At 50.9% G+C, this 23,110-nt stretch overlaps 9 protein-coding genes across 9 annotated transcripts; 5 read left to right on the plus strand and 4 right to left on the minus strand.

Annotated features, from left to right (window-relative positions):
• Positions 1–667: 667 nt before the first annotated feature.
• On the plus strand, positions 668–2,344 carry EDD37DRAFT_698437 (uncharacterized protein; the record flags this gene model as incomplete). Its single annotated transcript, XM_062820180.1, has 1 exon — positions 668–2,344. The coding sequence occupies one exon, from the start codon at positions 668–670 to the stop codon at positions 2,342–2,344; it is 1,677 nt and encodes a 558-aa protein (XP_062665589.1).
• Positions 2,345–2,347: 3 nt separating this feature from the next.
• Positions 2,348–3,776, minus strand: EDD37DRAFT_204952 (uncharacterized protein). The gene is made up of 2 exons (XM_062810218.1): positions 3,575–3,776; positions 2,348–3,524 (listed from the first exon to the last, which is right to left on the minus strand). The coding sequence occupies exons 1-2, from the start codon at positions 3,606–3,608 to the stop codon at positions 2,572–2,574; spliced, it is 987 nt and encodes a 328-aa protein (XP_062665590.1). The 5' UTR covers positions 3,609–3,776; the 3' UTR covers positions 2,348–2,571.
• Positions 3,777–3,945: 169 nt separating this feature from the next.
• Positions 3,946–6,905, minus strand: EDD37DRAFT_675581 (endoribonuclease ysh1; the record flags this gene model as incomplete). Its single annotated transcript, XM_062819541.1, has 3 exons — positions 6,708–6,905; positions 6,558–6,655; positions 3,946–6,253 (listed from the first exon to the last, which is right to left on the minus strand). The coding sequence occupies exons 1-3, from the start codon at positions 6,858–6,860 to the stop codon at positions 3,946–3,948; spliced, it is 2,559 nt and encodes an 852-aa protein (XP_062665591.1). The 5' UTR covers positions 6,861–6,905.
• A 318-nt stretch (positions 6,906–7,223) lies between these two features.
• On the plus strand, positions 7,224–8,991 carry EDD37DRAFT_642958 (uncharacterized protein). The gene has a single exon (XM_062817399.1). The coding sequence runs from the start codon at positions 7,448–7,450 to the stop codon at positions 8,576–8,578; it is 1,131 nt and encodes a 376-aa protein (XP_062665592.1). The 5' UTR covers positions 7,224–7,447; the 3' UTR covers positions 8,579–8,991.
• Positions 8,992–10,483: 1,492 nt separating this feature from the next.
• EDD37DRAFT_205102 (dual-specificity kinase) lies at positions 10,484–12,847 on the plus strand. The gene is made up of 5 exons (XM_062810219.1): positions 10,484–11,409; positions 11,461–11,539; positions 11,590–11,937; positions 11,985–12,535; positions 12,589–12,847. The coding sequence occupies exons 1-5, from the start codon at positions 10,636–10,638 to the stop codon at positions 12,799–12,801; spliced, it is 1,965 nt and encodes a 654-aa protein (XP_062665593.1). The 5' UTR covers positions 10,484–10,635; the 3' UTR covers positions 12,802–12,847.
• A 386-nt stretch (positions 12,848–13,233) lies between these two features.
• On the minus strand, positions 13,234–14,781 carry EDD37DRAFT_205143 (uncharacterized protein). The gene is made up of 2 exons (XM_062810222.1): positions 13,657–14,781; positions 13,234–13,602 (listed from the first exon to the last, which is right to left on the minus strand). The coding sequence occupies exons 1-2, from the start codon at positions 14,649–14,651 to the stop codon at positions 13,329–13,331; spliced, it is 1,269 nt and encodes a 422-aa protein (XP_062665594.1). The 5' UTR covers positions 14,652–14,781; the 3' UTR covers positions 13,234–13,328.
• EDD37DRAFT_205142 (potassium channel-like protein) lies at positions 14,782–17,468 on the minus strand. The gene is made up of 2 exons (XM_062810221.1): positions 16,856–17,468; positions 14,782–16,805 (listed from the first exon to the last, which is right to left on the minus strand). Exons 1-2 carry the CDS (start codon positions 17,009–17,011, stop codon positions 14,913–14,915), a joined length of 2,049 nt encoding a protein of 682 aa, XP_062665595.1. The 5' UTR covers positions 17,012–17,468; the 3' UTR covers positions 14,782–14,912.
• A 1,407-nt stretch (positions 17,469–18,875) lies between these two features.
• EDD37DRAFT_570779 (uncharacterized protein) lies at positions 18,876–21,014 on the plus strand (the record flags this gene model as incomplete). The annotated part of the gene is made up of 1 exon (XM_062814296.1): positions 18,876–21,014. One exon carries the CDS (start codon positions 18,876–18,878, stop codon positions 21,012–21,014), a length of 2,139 nt encoding a protein of 712 aa, XP_062665596.1.
• A 297-nt stretch (positions 21,015–21,311) lies between these two features.
• EDD37DRAFT_642979 (uncharacterized protein) lies at positions 21,312–23,084 on the plus strand. Its single transcript, XM_062817400.1, has 2 exons — positions 21,312–21,750; positions 22,064–23,084. Exons 1-2 carry the CDS (start codon positions 21,681–21,683, stop codon positions 23,044–23,046), a joined length of 1,053 nt encoding a protein of 350 aa, XP_062665597.1. The 5' UTR covers positions 21,312–21,680; the 3' UTR covers positions 23,047–23,084.
• Positions 23,085–23,110: the final 26 nt, after the last annotated feature.

Below are 23,110 nucleotides of genomic sequence, written 5' to 3' on the forward strand. Positions count from 1 at the left end.
ATATGCGGGTGTTATTAATCACTACGGCTGGATATTACTACTAATGTGTATAAAAGAACAAGAACATGGGCCCATGGCCGCATGTCATTCACTCTCAATTCGAATTTGTTTTCCTCGAATTGCAATGCCGCGTCGGACTCTGACAATCTTTCATCAACTTCGGTCTTCTGCCCTTGTCCTTCTAGTTCACAAAAGTCATTACACGGAAACCGTGATGTCCCGTTGATTGTCCGGGCATATCCAACTTACCTGGTATCTTTCTCCATCGTCAGCGCTTCAATGCTCCCCTTTTCACAGTGCTCGGTTTTGTCTGATGAAGACTGACATTGTCGACGTCTTTGTTGCCTTTGACATGCTTCAAAGTCTTTGTGGATTCTTGTCTACAAACAACTACCGCGCACTCTTTGTGTGGGTTTGCAACTGCCCTACACTCTTTGTGCCTAGTCTTTGTTCGGTCACGTCCAGATCCTGCTTACGAGAGGATAAGATCCCTCGACTCGCAGCATGCCTTCACAGTTCCTGCGATAACCTCACCACATCAACCATTGTCAAGAGACGTCAATCTTAGCCATAGCTTGCAGGACATTTGCAGGCTTTGCGGAGTGTACCTGGCAGCGACATCTCACCAAGGTAAGCATTCAACCTCATCTCCTGTGCAATAGCTAAGATGCATCTCCAAGATATCCCGCCGAAACTCGTCCCGCAGCTTGCAAAGATTCTTCAGTTTCGGCCTCTCGAAAATGCAGGAAAGCATATTTCTACAGAAGTCAAGTCATTACCGTCGAGATACAGTGTTGGGCGTCTGGAAAAGCTTCTTCTGCCTCGCGCTGGACATCTCTGCAAGTTGCACAAAGGTCTGGACTTTGACCTCGTCGAAGTACTACTCCACCGCCTTCAAGAAGAAGTCGGTCCCCGTCTGAACAACCTGATATCACAATGTGAACTGCTTACTGCAGATCAGCGCCAAAGACTGACGAGATTGAGAAGTGTACATGTTTTATGGCTGTCGACTAGAGAGTACGAGATCACATTTCTGGCCTCTGTGCGAGACTTGAAATGGAAACACCAGGAATGCGAAGCGTGTATCATTTCTCTCATCAGTGGGGATATGGAAACGCTTCTCGACTTGAGATGGATCATCAGATCTCGTGCAACCAGCCGACATGTTGCAAAGCATGGAAATCCAAGATTACAGGTCTGGGTTGAAGTATGGATTGCACTTTTGACTGAAATCACGGCCAAGTACACCGGCGATACCATTGACTTGGAATCACTCCTTTCACGCAATGAGGCAGAAGCTGTCCAGCTGAAGCATGCCCGCGCGAAAATCCACGATGTCAGAGCGAACAAGCTGAAGATCAAGAAAGTCGGCGATCTGACACACGTGGCGCATTCAATTAGCACAGTGGATACAGAGGATCTTTCTCCAGGAGATGGCAGCGACGAATTTCACGCAGATTTCGCAGATACCGATACCAAGGCTCATAGTCCGTACTCGTTTGCTGTCCGGATGGCCACACCAGAGTCTTTCTACAGCGTTGACACGGTGAGTAACAATGCAAGAATGGTCGCTCCGAGTCTGGAACAAATCCAGGAAGAGCAGCAAGAACGTCAAGACCAGCAAGAAGAGCAGGATACCCAAGAATTGTTGAAGCCACTTGCGTACGTCCTACCAAACCAAGAGCTGAAGGCCCAGAAATCTTACATCCGTCTCAGACCCTCTACGCAGGAAAAGCAACAAGGAGAAGAGGAGTACGTACCTCCAAGACAACAGTGGAAACCTCAGGATGCTGACATTTATTTCAGCCCGAAGTGGGAGTCCAGCAGTGGTTCGAGGACGTCATGGGAGACCGAACGCTTTGAGATGCAGTCTGTCCGAAATCCGGCAGATACATATGTCAACCTGGTCGAATCTTTCCCTGCAGAGTCGTCAGCATCAATTGCGCCATCCGCGGTATCGTCCGTGACTGATATCATCCGGTTGTACGGTGAGACTGCTACTCCTGCAGGCTCTTCAACATCGATTGCGCCTTCCGCGGTATCGTCCGTGACTGAAATTATCCGAATGTACGGTGAGACTGCTGCTCCTGCTGCTGATGTCGGCATCCGTGATCAAGTTCGAGCTGCTGGTACTTATGTCGGCATTCGTCAACAGATGCGGGCTATTGGCAGCACTTCGAGAAAAGGAAAAGCGGTGGACAGACCAGGGCCAGCAGCGTATCATCGAGATAGTGGCTATGCGGTCACCAACCATGCAAGCAAGAACGAGCGATCAGGACGTCTTCCGGATTTGCATGTTCTGGACAACGACAGTTCTAATTGGTCCGCAATGTACGACAATTAACTTAGGCTGGCGGTCAAATGTGATTTTGGGAGCATGGTGGCAAGTGTCGGCGACGAAAAGGCGAAAGGAACGAGGCTGTCATTTTTAGGGGGCGGCCGGTTCTCACATAGTAGGGCAATTTCTTTCAATACAATGTCAATTGCCAGGTGCAATATCAGAAATGGCTTCCAATCTTTGTTTGACCATCCGTCGGTTAACGCCTGAAATCTAAAGAACTCGATGTACTATCAAATAATAGACCCAGTCTTCTTCATCCGTTCAATCATCCCACGCATCCAAAGTCCATCAGGATAAAAACTCTGCTCAATACAGAACTTCTGCGACTCATCTGCATACTCGACACCATTCCGGTAATAAAGCTTATCGCACGCACATTCCACCGCTTTCCCAGCTTTGACTTTCCCGTCTTTCCCATCGCTCTTGCCATCTTGCTCGACACGACCGTGTTTATCGATCAGTTCGTCGTATGCCCTGTTCATCGTTGATAAGGGCGTTACCCATTCCTTAGGCCATAGTGCCGTGACTTCGTCTGGTGTTAGATTGGTGTCGACGTAAGCGGGCATGATGCAGTTGACAGCCACGTTGTCACTGGCCAGGAGGTTCTTGCCGACGCTCCTCACCAGGGAGAAGATTGCGGCCTTTGACGCAGCATATTGGACGGCGACGGGGAATGGGTAGAGCGCGGTACAGGATGATGTTATTACCACTTTCGGGTTGAATGTTGACACGGATGTGCCATTCGTTGTCGACGAAGACTCGGAAGTGGACGTGGCATGCTTTGATTTTAGTGCTCGATTCGTCAATCGGGCGTAGTGCACAAACAGCTTCAACCCATAGATGGGGCCAAACTGGTTCACCTCGGTGGCGAGCATGCTTGGCTGTGTGGGCTCGGTGTCGAGGTCGTCAAGCGATGGATCCAGGAGGTGTACTTTCTCCGCGGTGCCGGCGTTGGCGGCGAGGAAGTCGATTCTTCCATCGGAGTAAGTGAATGCTTGTTTGAAAAGCGCGGCTTGCGACGGCCATGAGGACACGTCGGTCTCGATGAATGTGTGGCGGTCCGGATCGAGAGATGACTTGATTGCGTCGTATGCTTCAGGACGGATGTCTGCCAACACTACACGCCAGTCTGGTTTGGAGAGGAGGTGCTTGACTAGGCCGAGTCCGATGCCAGAGCAACCACCTGCATTGTCAGTGGTTTTGTATGGATGATGCCTTGAGAGTGATACGTGCCTGTGACAATGGCTGTTTTGAGATGCGGAGCCATAGTGGTTGGTCGGTATATTCCTGATGGTCAGTGTGTATACATGCAGAAGGTTCGCACGGATCGTTCAGGAGCAAAAGTGTAAGACGTGATAACGAGATTCTGGCAGAATCCTTAATATACATTGTGGTGCCGAGGCGTGAATGCGGACTAATGGTACATTCAACGAGTCGCCGGATAGTAGTCAGGATATTAGCCAGACCCCTTTCCCCGCAATGCGTCTGGGGGCTCCAAGTAACTTTAAGTCACATCCGAGGTGGCATTCGTGGGATGCCCGCTCAAGAAGTCTCCACGCGGTTGATTCTGCTCATACTGCCGAGCCATATCAACTGAGGCTCATTCAAACTTTGACTTGTTCCCGTACTGCCCACAACGGGGCAACAGTCTCCACGGCCCTCTCAACCACAGCCTTGACGCGATCACGTAGAACAGCGTTGCCGCACTCAACGTCGAGGTGCTCCAGCCAGAGTTTCGCCACGTTCTTGTCGACTCTTATCTCCAGTCCTGGTACCGGGATACCCATGGCTGCAAGTCTCGCGCGCTCGGCGGCTTGGGCGCTTTCGATGTCAATTTCCTCGTCTGATTGCTCTTCTTTCACCTCCGCATCTGCTGCTGGCGTGCCCTTAGTGTCTGGTTGAACGGACACTTTCGGTGTTTCGATAGGCGCGACATGATCGCCAAATTGTTCTTCCAGGAACATGCATAGCCTGGAGAACCTGTCGTCTGATGATATGTTTTTGTGCTCGTTGTGCGGGAATGAGATTCCGTTCTGCTCATGCACATGATGGTGGTGGTGTGAGGACTTGGACGACGAGTATTTGACCGCTGCAGGGCTGCTTTCGACCGTCATCAATACTGCCATAACAGCATCAGCAATACCGTCATTCATAGTATTCCCTTCCCATTCCAATTCGATCTGTTTCTCTCGGCCTGACCATTTGAGGGCAACGCAGCCCATAATGAGGAAGGTCCGTTGTGGCTCCGGCACAATTTCCTCATCCGCTTCCTCCTCGTCTTTAACGCCATTAGATCTGTTCTGGCCTGTGTGGCCGTTAGCCTCGGACTTGACGTGACTAGTCTCCTCAATGCTGCCGAAAGTGCCTTCTAAAGCCCAGCGAATGAGCTCAATTCCTGCTGTGGCAAGAGTGATGTGCTGTCGACATAGGATGGTAGTAGTGGTCAAACCAGCATACTCCCGAAGATCCTCAGGCGCCATAAGGCTAAGTTTGAACCCGTTCTGCACCAGAACGCCGCTGACAACCCTCGAGTCATCAGAATCAGCTGAGTTTGGCGGCGGTATCTGAGCGAGTTTGCCCACAACCTTTGCGATCTTGTCCTTTCTGAAGGGGATTTTGACTTCGGCGCCATTCTCGGGGCTGTAGACTTTGGTTTGATGTGCCTTGGGGTTGCTTGCCAACCGTCTCGAGTTAAGGTCCAGCAATCTTGACCTTAATCTTGCTGCTTGAGATCTTTCTCCATGCACAAGAATGACATGAGGTGATGCGACTTGTTCGATAAACTCGACGTTCTCAACCCCAGTAACGTGTGCTGCGAACTGAAACTCCTCGACCGTGCATCGTCGAGGAATCATCACCGCCGCATCGTCGTCCCTGACTTTTCGACCCATATTCTGCCCTGCACCGGCGTGTCCGCCGCTCATTATTGCTGGAATCATTTCCGGTTCCGATAGAATCGTCCTCGCCATGGTGCCCTCGACGTTATAACCAGTCATGAGCACTCCGTTGCGCGGATCGGGTGCCCAACGTTCAAGAAGGACGCGTGACATGCCTGACTGCAGCATACCAGGAGATGCCAACATAACGCATCCGCCCACATCGTCGAATCGATCAAGATTACGCAGACTTCGTACGAAGCGGAAGTCCCAAGGCCCAGCACTGACGCCTTTGGCGTTTCCAGCGGCTTCGGCTTCGGCCATACGCTCCCGAAAGATTCGTTTGATGTTATCGTTCATGGCATTGATGTAAGTCTGGTATACGACCATACACTTTCGCGCTGTGTTTCCTGTGTAGTAGATCGGAATCTTTTGTAGCTCCGGGTGCCGTTGCCAGTAATCTTCCAGTATGAGCAAAAGTTCTTGTGCTCGACCCAGAGCAAACACAGGCATCAATACCTTGCCTCCTCGATTTATAATATTGGAAACACCCTTGAGTAATCCTGCTTCTCTTTCGGCGCGAGGAGGTGCATTTGAGATACCAAAAGTCGATTCCGTGATGAGGACGTCGATCTTGCCAACAGTTGTCTTGTTGGGCACTTCAGCAGCGACCAGATGGCGATCTTGTTCTCTAGAGTAATCCGCTGTGAAGAAGATATTGAGTCCAGCAATGTTGATCAGGAACATGGCAGCCCCCAGGACATGGCCAGCTGGATATGGTGTTATCCTGACACCTGACACTGTATGCGTAGTATAGAAGTCGATAGTCTCGATCTGGGGAAGGGTGTTAATGTGATCGGCTTCCGTGTATAGCGAAGTTCTCTGGTCCGAGGTGGACGAAGTATTGCTGACCCGGACTGAGTCTTGTATGAGCCATTTGTAGATCGCTTTGGTTGGATGTGTCATGAAGACTCTGCCTCTGAAGTCGGTCTTCGCGAGGACGTAAGGAAGCGCAGCTGCGTGATCCAGATGGAAACTATGGAGCACACCTTGTTAGCCACAGATCAAACCAATTACACCAACAAATCTATCTCGTTCGACACGAGATGTAGCTTCAAGAAAGTGACAGGAACGAAGAAGACAAGAGCAGGGATTCTGGCCGAACAAAATTGTATTGCTGTCTGCCTACAGATACAGATCGTTGGACGATCTGCCATCTCATTTCTCTTGTCACATTCTTGAACTCAGGCTTCCGAATGCGCCACTCAAACCTCCAGCAGTGATGTCCCATATATCTGAGCGAGCAAAGGAGCAGCGAAAGGGTAAAGGAAAGCACCTACTGGCTGATCAAAAGAATATCCACAGTACTGAGGTCGAAATCATCAAAGTACGGCATGGCCGACATTCCTTCTCGACCAGTGTGCATACCGGCGTCAAGCTGCGTACTGGTAAGCATGCGCGCAAGACCGGAAGTGGATCGAGCAACTCACCATGACAGTCTTCCCCTTGTACTGCAAGATATGGCATGATCTTCCCACCTCTTGACATCCGCCGAGTCCGATAAAAACCAGCTCATCCGAAGGGTCGACCGGGTCGTCATCTTCGGCTGTAGCCATAGCGGCAGCCTTTCGTTTCGTCGCCATAATTGCGCGCTATGGGTGTCGCTGTGACGAAAAGTAGCGGCCAGTAACGCAGGGATATAACAGGGTGTTAAGAGATCGGGAATTAGTCGTCAGATTCCTGAAGCGGGCCGGAGCAGGTCATTAGCATGGTCTCTCACCATCGAGGCATGTTGACATCAAAGCACTGCAAGATAGTCCTCAAATAATGCAGCGATCTCGTTTGTGCAAATACGGGAAGAGAAGACGACGAGAAGGAGGAATGTCATCGGCAAACGAAGCGTTGAAATGACCAAGGGAAACAAAGCCTAGCAGGTCACGTGCGCCGCGGCTCAAAGAAAGATGCATGATGGCAGGCTGCCCTTTGGTAGATTTGGTAGACTCATTCGCATATTGCACCATAATAACACACCATTTAACCCCGCCCAACGCGCCCAACTCATCACAATCTCACTCGAATGCAATCATAAAAGTAATCAGGCATGCTAGGGACAAAGAAGGAGACGAGCGTGGAAGTGCGCTCACTCACAAAACAGAGAGCAAGACAGACGGCGTGGTGGACTCTCCCTTCGCGACGACACATATAAAACAACGACCTCATCCATCCCACCATGGCTCAGTCGCAACCGTCGCCGGCGCGCCCGCCGCTCCCTCAGATGCAGACTCCCTTGCCGCGCGACTTCGCCGCCGCGAATGGCAGACCGAGCCCTCTCGGTCCTCAGTCACCGCAGATGGGCATGACTTATTCCTCACCTTCACCTCAGACATTTTCGCCTCAGCAATATATTCAACCGCCTGCCGCGAAAAGACCACGCCTATCTCCTGATGTTCAATCGCCGTTCTCACCCCAGAGCTATCCTCCCACGCCTTCAGGACATGGCCCGACAACGCCCGGAGGGAACATCCAGATGAATGGCACTGCACCTCCTTCGAATCCGCGGCAAGGGCTAATGCCGCCTCCACAGCGGCCAGCCGACAAAGCCGAAGATCGGAATTACGAAGATATCTTGTCGGGTACTGGAATCAACATCGAAGAAGAGGCGAGGATGCTTGTAAGGCCAGATTACTATGGTACACGGCCACCGCCTCCGTCACAAGCTTCAAACTTTCACTATCATGTGAACTCGTTCAACGACCTACAAACAAATGGAGAGAAGTCCGAGGCCCAACAAGGACAGAGTGAAGGCCAGAATGGAGCTCAAACATATCAAACATCTGCAGAAGACATCAAACAGCGGCAGGATGAACGTATGGACTGGGAGGCTTCCAGGCACAGCCAAAATCCACTCTGGGACATGTTTCTGCTGGGCGGCGTCTTGAACGAAAAGATTCGAAACATTAGCATCACCGAGCATCTCGTCGATCCACAATCTGGCGTTCTGGTAAACACGCAAAAGCACGCACCTCCCCCAATGGTGCGGGTAAATGGCCTTGAAGGCGCTTCACGTGTCATCGACGAGGGGCAAGCCATTCTCGATACTGGTCAAAAAGGGGAACGTCTATCTGATATCATGAAGATCATTAGTCTGGCCGCAAAGACCAGACTGACCGGTTTGGTCAGTGCGTCTGCTCGACTATCACAGGAACGGCAGCAGCACTCCAAAGGAAAGGTGCCCGATGAATGGCAGGATATAGCAGTCGTTACCAAGCCGGCTACTGATGTACCTGATGGTGTGTCAAGTCCGGCTGGTAGCGCCAGTCTAAAGCGTGAGTATTACGTTCCGCTGCGATGGGTTGACTGACGCATGTTAGGTACACACTCACAAGCAAACAGCGAACCATCGTTGTCAGAAGATCATGTTCCTGGACCCGCACGAATTGTTGCCATACTAGACAGAGTATCCAAGTCGGAACGAAGCGCCGAGGAAGCGCGACGGCAAAAACGAGCAAAACGTCGAGCGGCAGCAAATGCAGAAGGATCGCCCGGAGCAGCCGGCGCCGACTCATTGGCCGACGCTGCGCTTGCCGCAGCTTTAGAATCGGAGAAGAAGACCACGAAGAAAGAAAGGAAACTACAGGAGTCCAAGTTTTCCGAACAGCAACAACACAAGTCTGCCAATGAAGCAGCACGAATGGCGGTCTCTGGTCTTATCGGCAACCGGTTTGGAGGCAAAAAGCAGCGAACCTACGACTGGATGAAGGGTGGCGGCGGAGGGGGAGGAGGAGGTGGTGGTGGTGGTGGAAGTCCAGCAGTGACCCCTGGGAAGCCTTTGCCATCCGGTGTTAGCACCGCCGCAGGTACACCTGCTCCCGACCGTTCGAAAGCAGTTCCTACGGAGAAACTCTTTGGTCAATGGGATGAAGAAAAGGACGCCAAGATCCAGGCTCGAGATGTTCTCCTTGTGCTTGAAGGTGATGGGCGAGCATCAAGGTCTTATGTGCGAGGGTTCAGCTTACCTGAAAATTGATTCTCGATATGCATTTCTAGATATTGCTGCCTTAGCTGGGGACATCAAGTTTGGGGCAGGTCGGGTTGAAGAGGAGAAGACGCGCCCAACTGTAAGATAATCGAATTTCAACCCAAAAATCTGCAAGCAAGACCGGTTTATCATTATCATTGCACAGGAGCATGGAGAGCATCTTTGGCTAGCATGGTCTTAGATGTACTGATTATTTCTTTTTAGTGACTCAGGCTGAGATGAATATTATCGACGAATTATGATCATGCATATTCTTTTCTCCTTCGGGTCACCGGCGTTTATCTGCATGCTAACGGAACGACCTGATGTGGTCATAGCATTGGCCACAAGTATCTTGCCGTCCCGGTAATCGGGACATCACCGATTCCTCTTAAAACCGATTCATGGCCGAGTCTGCGATTGCCTCTTGTATCCCATCTTTTCACGAGTCTTTGCTCGAGTGTCCGTATGTGTTGCTGAGTGAGAAGTGTTGGCAGAACGTTTTAGGCAGGAGATTGGTGTCATAAACACAACGGAGGCGTGCGTATCTCTGCAGGCGTGGAGACGCACAGAATTGTCGCGGAGACGAACGTCAGCGATCTGCGAGGGCGAAGACCCTGCGTTCCCTCCGACTCCTATGGCGTCTGTATTATTGATGGGCGTTTACGCCTCTTACCGTTGTTTTTTCACCCACTCAAGGAGGCCTGGGGAAATGTAGCAGACTTTTACTAGTAGTGATGAATAGATAGTTGTTTGAACTCGAGTTGGTCTAAGAAAAGAAAAAGCAGCCCCTTAGAAGAAAATCAGGTGGTGTTGGTGATACCAGGAAAGTGCCGCGCAGAAAGAGACTCTCACTTACTGAGACGGTTCCTTAAGTTCTTTTCTTCGGAAGACGTGATTCGACACGGCGGCTTTAACCCCAAAACCGTCCTAAGGCTTGAACTCGCTCGCCCTCTTTCCCTCGCCTTTGCATCCTGTGGACGTCAATCGATCTCAGGTCCTCTGCCATCTTGCCCACAACGACTCTATTCTTTACAGTCTGTGGCATTACTTCTCGTTTCTATTCGACCTCGAGATCCTAATAACAGATCATGACCATCGATTTGGTCCAATAGAGGCTCGTCCTCGGCGTTGGGGCCCGCGACGCTCATATTTTACCAACCTCACGTCCTCCCTCGATCACTGTCTCATTAGGGTCCCAAATGACTACTATTGGATCTTGATCCTTCTTTCTACTCTCTCCTCGTCCTATCTCACCGTTCAGACTCGAGATTGAACGCAATCGAACCGAAAACACCTCGTCATTCTCCTCGCATGTTGCAAACTGCGGTTCGTGGCGCGAATCCACAACACTTGCGTTGTCGGACAGTCTCCACCCACAGAGCATACATGATCTGAAGATGTCGACTCCTTCCACGATAGCAACTACTGTCGTCCCAGCACATTATGGTTATGCCCATCAAAATCTCTATTCACCGTCAAGTCGGACGTATCCCACAACGGCCACATTGCCTGCACCACAACGAATGACGACTTCTTACCTTTCCTACCCGACTTCCACCCAATATCCGCGAGTACAACAGTCTCCCGCATCCTACCGACCGCCTTCCAACGTCTCATCCATGGCCCCTTCTCAGTCAGCCTCGACATTGCCCGAATCCCACAAGCAGCCCAATTGGAACGAATTTTACAGAAATGGGATCCCAAAAGAAATAATCGTCATCGACGATGATAGCCCTGAGCCGGAAGCCACAACGAATACGTCAGAGCGGCAGCAACCTTCTGACAACACTGCACACGCAAATGGTGCCCGAAAGAGAAAAGTTGATCAAGGCTATGAAGTCGAATATACAGACAGCCCGACATATTCTACACACCCTGCAAAATTTGGTGGATCGTCATCGTCAGCCTCTTACCACTCTGCTGATCGGACGACTTCCCTCCAGACGGTGACCGCACCGACATCGCTAGAGTCTTATGGGAGCAATCCTGCTGCGCACAACAGTTACGAAGATGTGCGGGTGGGCCAGAAAAGGAAAAGAGTGCAGCCGCCGAAAGAGACGAGATCACAGGCGAAGAGAAAGCAAGATCCAACAGATGCCTTTGCAGACTACATTCCTCCTTCAAAGCCCTTACGAAAGGCCGCAGATGTCCATGTGCCTGTGATACGAGATGTACGTCGTCAGCCCTCACGAGTTGATTTCATGGTTGCTGACTATTCACAGACTCTGCACAAGCACCAAAAAGTGGACGATGACGATGGCCACTACATCGTATCTAACAACACTCCGCTGACTGACCGATGTACGTCTGAATCCCTCTACAAGCCAGGTCACATATTGACAATTTCCTAGATGACATTATCAAACTGCTCGGTCAAGGAACGTTTGGAAAAGTTGTCGAGGCCTTTGACAAGAAAAAGAAGACGAAATGTGCCGTCAAGATCATCAGATCAGTACAGAAATATCGTGACGCCTCTCGCATTGAGCTGCGAGTGCTGTCCACCCTGGCTCTCAACGACAAAACCAACAGAAACAAGTGTATCCACCTGCGAGATTCGTTCGATTTCCGAAACCACATCTGCATTGTCACCGATTTGCTAGGACAAAGTGTCTTCGACTTCCTCAAAGGCAATGGCTTCGTGCCGTTCCCCAGCTCTCAGATTCAGAGTTTTGCTCGGCAACTCTTCACCAGTGTAGCATGTATGTGTTCAACCTTTGCTTGCGACGACTATGCTAACCTGCTCCAGTTCTGCACGACCTGAACTTGATCCACACAGATCTCAAACCAGAGAACATTCTGCTGGTCCACAACGCTTATCAGACTTTCACCTACAATCGCACGATACCCTCTTCCTCGCATACGACAGCCAGAACGGCGAAACAGAGGAGAGTGCTTTTGGACAGTGAGATCCGACTAATAGACTTCGGATCTGCCACCTTCGATGATGAATATCACTCTTCTGTGGTATCTACGAGGCACTACAGAGCCCCCGAGATCATATTGCAGCTTGGGTGGAGTTTTCCCTGTGACATCTGGAGCATAGGATGCATTCTTGTCGAATTCTTTACTGGAGATGCCTTGTTCCAGACGCACGATAATCTCGAACATCTTGCCATGATGGAAGTGGTGTGCAATGGAAAGATTGACCCCAAACTTGTCAAGCAAGTCTGCTCTGGAGGTCGTGGTGCCAATGCCAACACGGCGGCCAAGTTCTTCAACCGTGGAAAGCTGGAATATCCGAACAACGAAACTTCAAAGGCGTCACGAAAGTATGTGAAGGCCATGAAGCCTTTGCATGTGAGTTAACCCTGAGTTCATTTCTTCCTTTTCAATGCTAATGCCCCTAACAGGAGTTTATTGCCGCCAACACTTCCTTCAACAAGCAATTACTTGACCTGCTGAGGAAGATCTTTGTGTATGACCCGAAGCAGAGAATCTCCGCCAAAGAGGCACTCAAGCATCCTTGGTTCAGAGAAACCTTGATTGACGATGGTACCGAGGCTATTCGTATACGTGAAGAGCGTGCCGCTCTTGGGCCAGAGGCGAAACGGCCGCGTGTGTGATCAGCAAGTGCTGAAACATGTCTTTGTCACCCTACGATGCACGCTCCATTCCTACGCCATGACATGGTGGCGTATTTGAGCACTCCACGATTCTAATGAACATATTTTTGGAAAATGTGCTGCCGACGAGCCCATGAGGAGAAAGCAGTTGAAAGACTCGCGACGGTCGGAATTTTGGTTAAACGGCATTCAACTTCTTGTCGAAAGTTGTAAGGCACTGAGAGGGTGACGACCGACTGTCTAGTACAGCACAAATATGCAAAAGAGAAGAAGTACAGTGGGCTGCATAACAGTGCTGGAGGAAGAAGCACATGAACACCTTGGGTGGGTCGCTTCATCAACGATGTCCAGCATCGAAATATTGTGTACCTTGAGCTTATCCAGAGCCGCGGATCATTATGATGCAATTATTACCTTCAGTCGACGAAGACACCAATATGGACATTGAAGTTGAAACTTGAACATTAAGTGTTTGATGCCATTCGTGTTCATGATGCTATCTATGTAAGATGACCGTGTATTCGCTTTCAAGCCTGGACGTAATATGCACAAACATGCGGAGTGGCCTGCTGCATGTAAGGCACGTACTGCGTATGAATGTACGCATGAGTCTGCCGTCTGTAGATGTTGTTCTGTTGGTCCTCGTAATCCTGTTGGTCAAGATATGTATGATGCTGCGTACCGTGCGACGACTGGTGGAATTGCAGACACTGATACGCCGGTTGTTGGTGGTGTTGGTATGTGTAATGCGCTACCCTGTACTGTGCAGCAAGGTTGGCATTCGTATTTGCATGTGCGCCCCTGTGGGCTGTTAGAACAGGGGGCCAAGTCAATGCTGATTGTGCACGAGCGTACGATAGTGGTGATGGTGTCTGGACAAGAGGTCCTGACTGCAATGGCAAAGGTGCTGGAGGGCAGGCAGGTCGGTTCGTTGCTTTGGGAGAAGGGGGAGGAGGAGATGGTGGCGGTGGAGGACTTGGTGGCGGAGTTGGTGGAGGTGTAGGCGGAGGATCAGGCCGGGGGATGCTCTGAGGTTTTGGTTGACGAGATGTCGTTCGTGGAGATGGTCGTGGAATTGCACAGGGTGTGGGTCGAGATTGTAGTCGGGATGGTGCTCGAGAAGCTGCTCTAGGCGCCGTGCGCGATGACCCGTGAGAAGCTGCTCGAGTAGATCTTCGCGAGGAGAGGCTACGTAGAGACGGCGCTGGACTTTGAGTGGCGACTGTTGGTGGCTGGACGAGAGTTGGTGATCCGCTCAGAGATGCTGCTGGGGGAAGGTTGGAAGGTGCTGGAGAGGCGGCCGTATGGACTGGCACAGAACGACGACCTGTGGTGGGTGTATTGAGCTCGTCGGCTTGATGGGCTTGGTGCTCACTTCCTTGGGCTTCCGCTCCGGCTGTCTGCCTCTGGACCTGTTCAGGTTGATTGTCGGCTGTAATATCAATGCCCTCATGGTCCTCACCTGTTCCACTTGCCTCAGGATCAGGATTTCCCACCCTGTCTGGATATTCGGCACCTTCGCCGTCACCTGCGTCTGCCTGGTGCTCGTCTCCCACTCCGGGTTCAGGGGGCGCGTCATCTTTCGGAGGATTCTGCGCATCACCTGTTTGATCATTTCCCTCGGAGCCAGAGGCATTTGCTGCAGGTTGATCAGTTGCGTCGCCATTGATAGCATTTGCTTCAGCAGCTGCAGCGTCGTCTCTGGCTCGTTTCGCCCTTTCACGTCTGCTCCGACGAATCGCCTCAACCCGCTCATACTTGTCATGCATCAACAACTTTGCAAGGCCATGCCAGGCGCTAGAGCGATGGTCGCCGCCGAAGACTTGTAGTCGAGGGACTGGTCTAGCCATATCGGGTAGTTGAGTGGACGGCTCAATGCTGAATGAGGGCAGGCATTATCCGACATCATGGCATATATACGCAATGACAAGCAAACGCAAGAGTAAAGGAGCATTAACTCGGCTCAAATTCTTGACTCCAAGTTGCTCTAGGTCACCACCGGCCGTTTGATGTCATGACTGGGGTATGGTGATTAGAATTCAAGATGGAGAGCTGAGTGGTGGCCCCTTTCTGGGTGAAGTGAGTAGCATAACATTCATTCAGCGGTTACCTCAACTGTCGCTAGCCGGAAGGGCTCGGCCCTGGTTCTCCTTCCAGGTCTTCAATAAGTAGTCCCCTCTTTTCTTGCTTGTTCGTTGTGCAACTTCCAGCAGCCGATTGAGAACCCATTTCGGCTCGTCTTCCATGCTCATCAATGGACTCTCTTGGCCAAGCCAACTCCACTTCTCTTCGTGCTGTCTTCTTAGTGGCGCTGATACGTCCACAGTCTGATCCCACGGCAGACGATGACCTTTGGATTCGTCCTCGTCCTCGTAAAGAAGTTTCAGAAACCATGTCCATTCGGCATAAGTATACTTCCTGGGGGGTTGGTTGTCGAGATGTTGAATGACGTTTTGCATTTCACGCATGAGAATGTGCAACCGGTATGCTGAGAGCAATGCTTGCGCCTCTTCCTCACTTTGTGGCTTGTCGCCTTGTTGAGCATTGTTCTGTTCACCACGACCGAGTGCCTGAACAGCCTTGGCGATGTTCTCATCCTCGAAGTCCCCCTTCCCGGCGGAGTCATCACTCATGAATCCTGGGGGCTTTGCCGACTCTTCTTCACCTTCGCGATTGCGTTTCTTTTGAGCTGCCTGTTTTGCTTGCCTAAATGCTTTCAGTCCTTCAGGCGCATGTCTGCTGAACCACAATGTGAAGGACGCCACGGCATCGGATATGGTGTCTCCAATGGCACCAATGAGTACCGTGAGTGTAGGGAGTGCGATCAAAGACCAGAATACGAAAGCGGGCTTGCCAGAATTCGTCTGAGGGTAAAAATCGCCATAGCCTATGGTCAGAAGACACACATAGGTGAAATACAAGGCTTCAAAATAGGACCAATTCTCCCCACCAGTTGCCATTTCAGCTTGCCAGAAAATGACGGCTCCGAGAAACCACAGAACGAAAAAGCACGAACCAGAAATAGCAAGCGCGAGCAGTTGGTACCTTCGCCCAGCCTTCTTCTGCACCAGCCGCATAATGTCAAATTCCAATTCTCGGCGGTCGAGTTCCGACATGGAGGGATCTGGTTTGAGTTGCTTCGTGCGAAATGCGGAAAGCTTGACCTTGCCTGTCTGTGGATCTACTGACTCCAGTACGTCGTGGCGCGCTTTCTCGACCATACGAGCCGAGATTTTGCATGAGCCCGCCTCAAGGACCAGAGTTCGAATCGATGCAATTATCAAACCGACAAACAAGATACCTCCAATAGCCATGGGAAAGAACAACGACCTTCCCAGGTGGGTAAGTGGATGGTAGTCTCCCAGGCCAATCGTGAACAAAGTCACATTCACAAAATAGACAGCATCCAGGAAATCCCACCCTTCGACACGGGAATACACAGCACCTGCCGCGAGAAGGTAGCCGCAAAACAGCATGGTTTGAAGCATGAGCGAGCGCTGCGACATTGTCAACTTGAATGTGTGGCTGAATGGCGGTGGACGAAATTTCATGTTGATTGCTGTCGTTAGCAACATGGAGGCCAGTATGAAATAGATGACGCAGGCGAAGATTCCGTAGAAAAAGGCCTGCGAATAGGTTGCTGTTGTGTTTGCTGGTAGTGGCAAATGGGTCGGTGTCGCTGCAATGAGGCCCAACAGAAGCAATGAGCTAACATACCAGCCGGAGATGAAACATGGAGCGGCTCGTGTGTAAGAAATGCGGTCAGTCATTTGGCCCAAGAGGAAGAGGTTGGCTACGACCGCAATGGCCAAGCTGACAGCGTTGACTGCGAGGAGCCATGCTGGATCCGAGATATGAGTGCCCTCGGATTCTGGAGAGTTCGGGGCGACAGTGGTTCTCCAGGTGATTGCCAGTGCGCAGATATTGAAGGTCGAGGCCAGGGGTCCGAATGTTCCTGCGATAAGTGGGAACAACGTAGACAATACCCACCAACTGATGGGAGCCTGAAGCAGTGAGCGAGTGCGATTTGTAGCCATGAGCAGGTTGAACGTACATTGTAGTCTATCACTGCATCCTCTTCATCCTTTGTGACGTATTCTTGGGCCGCTTCATGCCTGGGAACGTTGACTATCCCCTGTGGTGCGGGAAAATTGCCAGCATGACCGGTCTCGTAGTCGGCAGAGTCGCTATCATCTCGTTGATTGTCCATGTTGTGTGGTTTCACCTTCCATGTCCCGAACTCGAAGAGCGAAGAAAGAGACAACAGCGAAAATTCATCAAGTTTGTAGACACGGCAAGTCGATGGAGACGCGTGTCAAGCACAAACCTATGTCGTCATTGTACGACAATATTGAGGAATGAATCAGTCAAGGGAGATTGAGCCTTGCTTGTAGTATAAGGACAGGGGTATATTAATTTGACGGTGTTTTGATGTCTTTCAACTGGATCCTGCTGCTTCTGGAATTGAGTATCTCAGTATTCAATGCAAGCCAAGACAACTCGAAGGGTTGACCCCATCAAACACGATACCAAGCAATAAACAAGCATTTTCCACGTGACATCGCGTATCTTGGTATGTTTGATACTATGACGTAGTGACGTTAGTACGTTGGGTGTCGCTCACCCTCTTTTTTTCATTATTTCGAGATGCCATGTCCTTCTCTTTACATACCTGGTAGACACCAGTGCTTGTATTCAGTAACAGAACACGCAAGACCTTCCGCAGACCATGCAAAAGCTACGTATGGCATCCTTACTTTTCAAGAAGCGTGGTGCCACCGTCACGTCAAGTCTGATGAAACACAGCGTACGGAGTGGCAATGCAGGTTGTCGTCATATTACCAGGTAGGCATGCAGCTCGTTTACTGGCATTTCCAGTCAGTACTCCGTACAAGTATCGGGTACCTGATCTTACCCCAGATATTCTGCGAATGGTGCTTTATCCATATGGCATGATTGATTTGCGTATGCAGATACTTGCAGAGCACAGTGCTTGCATGATACTTTTTGTTCCGGTTGTTGCTCGGCCAGAGAAAGTGGCTGTGCACAAGTCTTTCCTTCCTGTGCACATCTCAGAGTTCGCGCATCCGCGGCTACCGGAGACAGCATCAATTCTTTCTTTTGCATTCGATCCATCCAATTTTCTCTTCTATCATTTTCAATGCTTGGATGAATAAGCTACCTACAGACCCCTGGCGCTATAATTCTCGCCTCGTATTTCTATCTTTTTACTCCTCGGATGTTATTCTTGACAGGGTATTCATCATCTTCCCTCATAGGGCTGATTGTCAGCAACGATCAACTGGGGCCGACTGTCAGATTTCTACTTACAGTAACGAATCGACCCCAATCCATCCTTAAGCACCAAATCCCAATCACCACGTGGGCTTCTCGAAACGGTGTCGGTCTTAATGATACGACTTACGTACCTGTGTCCGCAATTTTGACTCTATTCAGCCAATGCTGACAGGTCCAGGCCTCAGACCCCGCCCTCCTATGAATAGTGAATAGGCCCCCCAGGTATGGAGTCTGCCGGTGCTCCTGGGATGCAGGACCACATGTTGGTTCAAAATCATGACCATGATCGGCCATCACCTCTCTATGAACATGAAGACTCTCTTGACGAAGGTAGCGCGCCCGCAGGCTCGTCAAGGCGTCCTCGACTTGAGACTGGAGGTCTTTATGACGATGCCATGATTGGTGTCAGTATGAGTCGGACACAGACTCAGATGAGGTCACCCGACACACCAGTTGCTGAAAAGGCTAGAGCGCTAAACTTGCCGTTGGATTCCTTCCAACGTATATTGACCTTGGAGGATATCGCGGACGAGAATGACCACCAGCATGTAGCGAATGCGGAACCTGAAGCGCATATTAAGACTTCACCGGCATCAGCGGAATATGGGCAGATCCCACCACTCACTGAGCCTTCCGGCACAGACGTACCACATCAGGACGATGCGGACGAAAACACTCGAGCACCATATCCACACAAGGTGCCGTTCTCAAAGAACATGTTGCATGCTGTGGGAAATGATATGAGGCGAAGGGCTTCGACCGGTCCAACTTCACTAATGTCTAATCTGAAAAAGTTTCTGCCCGACCTTCCCTCCCCTTCTTTCAACATCAGTTCCGTATCTCTTCTTCCGCCCAGTATCAAGTACGCCTGGCATGAAGGTTCTGCGAGCTCAAAAAGCACACCACCAGAGACGCCATCAGCGTTCCGATTCTTTGTACGAGAACCCCAAGACCAGCCGGTTGGAGACAGTTCGACAGTGGCCAGTCAGCCAGGTCGACCAAAGCTGAATCTCGAATCTGTGTCACCGCCGACTCACGGCCTCGATGGTAATGTCGAATCACTTTTGTCACCAGTCAGCCCAGCCTCGACTAGGAGCCGGCCTCGCTCAAATTCTGAAAGTTCACTATACATCAGAAGAAAGGTTTCAGGAGTGTCTGCATTCGACGACATTAGTGCATTTGCAGATGTCACCAGCATGACAAACTCTCGGTTCAAGGCAATCGCAGACAGCTTTCAGAACTCATCCTTGCGGCTCCCGAAAATGCCGACGATGAGGCCGTTGCCAAAACGTCGTGTCTCGCCCCAGGCTAACTCGGGGGCAGCAGAAAGACCCGACATCGTTGCTGCCACGGGAGACAGCACAGGGGCGCAAGATCGCCAGTATACTTCGATCAAAGGCTCACAGAACGCGAAACATGCCGTGCAGATAGAGACTCCACAACAAAGAGCGCACCCGATACTGACACATGCGCTGTCCAAGACCACAGGCGATCTAGTTGTCCTGGGTGGCTACCGTGGCTCGATTCTCAGGTCAGCTCAACCTCCACATCGACAGGTGTGGGTACCTGTAAAGGTTGGCTTGAATCTCCGGAAGGTCGATCTTGAGGTTGGCCTGTTGCCTGAAGACGAAGAGAAGATGGAGGAGACCATTATACCGTCTGGCGTGCTATCACATATTGGGCCGATCGATATATGCCGAAGGTTGCTCAAACATATGAGAAAATGTCCGAACGCATGTGAAGGCAAATTGAGGGTTCATGACTGGGGTTACGATTGGCGACTTAGTCCGCACCTCCTCAGTGCGAGGCTTATCAAGTTTCTAGAGTCACTGCCATGCAATCACCCGAACACTCCTCCGGACAAGCGCGGGGCTACTGTGCTGGCTCACAGCCTTGGAGGGCTGATTACCCGGCACGCAGTGAACCAGAGACCGGAGTTGTTCGCCGGAGTAATTTACGCTGGGGTACCGCAACACTGCATCAACATACTTGGTCCTATGCGCAATGGTGATGATGTGCTCCTCAGCTCGAGGGTCCTTACTGCCCAGGTCAACTTTAGTCTAAGAACAAGCTATACTCTTTTGCCGGAAAGCGGTCGATGTTTCATTCAAAAGAACACGAATAAGAGGTATGACTTGGACTTCTTCGACGCTGACACGTGGGATGAATATCGCCTGTCTCCAATCATCAATCCTCCACTACATCCGACCCAGAAAGAGGGAGACCGACGCAAGAGTATCCTTACTGCTCTTTCAGATAGTATAGCCTCAAATAAGGCAAGTTCGTGGTTTGGCGGACAAAGTTCGCCATCTGCTGAGCCTACAGGAGGGATAGGAGCATCCGCGTCAAGGGTGGCGGACAAGGCAGGCAAGGCTGAACGACTGATGGAAGGTGATGGTACAGACGAAGTGGTCGGACCTACGATGAAACAATCCCAGCATCGACCTAGTATTGCAACAGCCTCCACAACACCCAAAGCCCTTGCAAAGGAATATCTGCGTCGTACTCTAGCCGAGAACCTCGAATTCAAACAACAATTGGTCTGCAATCCTACTCACCAGGAGAACAACGCATATCCACCACACGCATACATGTTCGGCAAGACTGTTCCCACAGTGTATGGAGCAAGGGTTCTTAACGAGGAAGCCATCAAATACACTGACGCATTTGACGATCTAGCATTTGCTGCTGGAGATGGCGTGGTTCTCGCCAGCGCCGCCCAATTGCCAGAAGGTTATCGCTGTGTGAAGGGAGGTCGAGTTGAGACTGACCGAGGCCATGTAGGACTTATGGGTGATCTTGAAGGCGTGGGACGGTGCTTGGAGGCTGTCATTGACGCTCGAACCAAAGGGGTCGGCTTGGGGAAAAATCAGACAAACAAACGCTCGATCGAGTCGCAGTGCAGTCCAGTATGAGAGACGAGGCTGAGACTTTCAGGAGTGATCGATCAAGTCAGCCAATCGATCTCACACTTCAGGATTCAATGTCAGGGCTGCCTGAGACTCTTCACAAGCCTCACCACTCTTGTTTTCGGCAACTCGTAAATGTACGCCAGCCATTTGTGCGGCTGATTTGTACTTCATCATGGTCCGTGGAGTATCAACTCCCAGATAAGGATTTCATTAGATTGACGTCATTTTCCGGGTGTATGCGCGAGTTGCAGAATTTAACTCTCCCATGTAGTATCGATCCATATTCAGCAATATCACCGTTCGGAGGATGCCGATGATGACCTCCATTGTACAGTAAGCTTCCAGGCTGTCCAAATTTTCATTCCGTAGACATTTATATGCTGCCGTTGTCTCGTCCTTTGCACCTATACCGATAGAGGGAAGGAAAGTTGGACTTGGTCGGATAAAATCTTTCTAATCGTTTATACCCCAAGGTCACCTAATACACTTCACCAACGAAGAACAAGAATATTGAGCAGGTCATTTGACAGAGGGTTCGATACACAATTGTCCGTGAACATCAAAGCCTGAGTGAACGGAAAGGCAGTTGAGCCTGGGACCGAGTCAAGGAGCATAGAAACCTCGGGGCCAGGACCAGGGCGAAAGAATTCCAAGAGGCTATCCGCAAAGATGTGCAAAGATTCAATGCACGAGTTCCTCCAGGCGCTGCCCAAATGCGAGCACCACATGCATATTGAAGGTCAGTCTCACTGTTGTTTGGAGCACTCCCCAGCAGAATCATAGTCACGCCTCAGAGTGGTGTCAATGGCCGTGGTGGTGCCCAGGCGAGTGGTGACAGCAACACCCATTGCGTTGTCAGAATGCGAGATTGCGAGACAAACCCTCGACCGTACTGTACGAGGTCAAGTCCATGCGGACAGCACTGGTGGTCGACCCTCAGGCCTAGGTCGAACATCAGACTTTTCTGCCTTGCCCAGCGCCTATCGTTTTGACTCCCCTTTGACGTTGACACTCATATCACTTATCAAAACCACTAACATCCCACCTCACAGGCTCGCTCGAACCAGAGCTCCTCTTCGCCCTCGCAGCACGCAACAAGATCTCCCTCCCCTCTCCTTCAGAAGATCCAGCCTTCGAATCAATCTCCACCCTCCTCGCACGCTACCGCCGCTTCACATCCCTCGACGACTTCCTGCACTACTACTTCATCGGCATGTCCGTGCTCATCACGCCCTCGGACTTCGAGTCCCTGGCGTACGCATACTTCAAGCGCGCTCATGCCGACGGCGTCGCCCACGCCGAAGTCTTCTTCGATCCCCAGGCCCATACCGCCCGAGGCATCGCCTATGAAACCGTCATCTCGGGTTTCACTGCCGCCCAGAAACGCGCACTGCACGACTTCAAAATTACGAGCGAACTGATAGTCTGTATTCTACGACACTTACCAGCTTCGGAAGGCGAGGAGATGTACCGCCAATGTATCCCGGACATGGAGACTGGCGTCATCAAGGGTCTAGGCCTGAGCTCTACAGAAAAGGGCAATCCGCCATCATTATTCAAGGCTTCATTCCTCGACGCCGAAAAGCGAGGCTTCCACCGCACCGCACATGCCGGCGAAGAGGCTGGTGTGGAATATATGGCTGAAGCGCTGCACGAAATACACGTGCAAAGAGCAGATCATGGGATCAAACTTGTTGAGGACGAGAGCGTCATGCAGGAGTTCGTCGACAAGAAGATAATGGTCACAATGTGTCCGTTGAGTAACGTCGAGTTGCGATGCGTCAAGCATGTCCGAGAACTGCCGATTCGGAAGTACCTGGACGCTGGGGTACGGTTCAGCATCAATAGTGATGACCCGGCGTATTTTGGCGGGTATATTTTGGACAACTACTGCGCGGTACAGGATGCTTTCGACTTGAGCAAGAAAGAGTGGGAGACGATTGTGAGGAATAGTATCGAGGGAAGTTGGTGCAGTCAACAACGCAAGACGGAGATGATTGCGCTGCTGGAAGACGTCATGAGGAAGTCCACCTAGGTAGTAATTGAAGATCTGTAATTGTAATATGATGGTGAATCTTGGTAGATTTGAATTCATATTG

This window comes from Exophiala viscosa (assembly GCF_022695815.1).
Source record: "Exophiala viscosa unplaced genomic scaffold EDD37scaffold_16, whole genome shotgun sequence".
In the NCBI taxonomy this organism is placed as follows: domain Eukaryota; kingdom Fungi; phylum Ascomycota; class Eurotiomycetes; order Chaetothyriales; family Herpotrichiellaceae; genus Exophiala; species Exophiala viscosa.

Excerpts from the sequence above, each read along its gene's own strand:
- EDD37DRAFT_642979 (XM_062817400.1), top strand. The coding sequence starts at position 21,681 with ATGTGCAAAGATTCAATGCACGAGTTCCTCCAGGCGCTGCCCAAATGC. Across the intron at positions 21,751-22,063 it reads GCACCACATGCATATTGAAG|GCTCGCTCGAACCAGAGCTC; the intron begins GTCAGTCTCACT and ends CCCACCTCACAG.
- EDD37DRAFT_642958 (XM_062817399.1), top strand. The coding sequence starts at position 7,448 with ATGGCTCAGTCGCAACCGTCGCCGGCGCGCCCGCCGCTCCCTCAGATG.
- EDD37DRAFT_205143 (XM_062810222.1), bottom strand. The coding sequence starts at position 14,651 with ATGGCTAGACCAGTCCCTCGACTACAAGTCTTCGGCGGCGACCATCGC. Across the intron at positions 13,603-13,656 it reads CAGACACCATCACCACTATC|GGGCGCACATGCAAATACGA; the intron begins GTACGCTCGTGC and ends AACAGCCCACAG.
- EDD37DRAFT_204952 (XM_062810218.1), bottom strand. The coding sequence starts at position 3,608 with ATGGCTCCGCATCTCAAAACAGCCATTGTCACAG. Across the intron at positions 3,525-3,574 it reads CAAAACAGCCATTGTCACAG|GTGGTTGCTCTGGCATCGGA; the intron begins GCACGTATCACT and ends CTGACAATGCAG.
- EDD37DRAFT_205142 (XM_062810221.1), bottom strand. The coding sequence starts at position 17,011 with ATGGACAATCAACGAGATGATAGCGACTCTGCCGACTACGAGACCGGT. Across the intron at positions 16,806-16,855 it reads ATGCAGTGATAGACTACAAT|GCTCCCATCAGTTGGTGGGT; the intron begins GTACGTTCAACC and ends TCACTGCTTCAG.
- EDD37DRAFT_205102 (XM_062810219.1), top strand. The coding sequence starts at position 10,636 with ATGTCGACTCCTTCCACGATAGCAACTACTGTCGTCCCAGCACATTAT. Across the intron at positions 11,410-11,460 it reads ATGTGCCTGTGATACGAGAT|ACTCTGCACAAGCACCAAAA; the intron begins GTACGTCGTCAG and ends GACTATTCACAG. Across the intron at positions 11,938-11,984 it reads ACTCTTCACCAGTGTAGCAT|TTCTGCACGACCTGAACTTG; the intron begins GTATGTGTTCAA and ends AACCTGCTCCAG.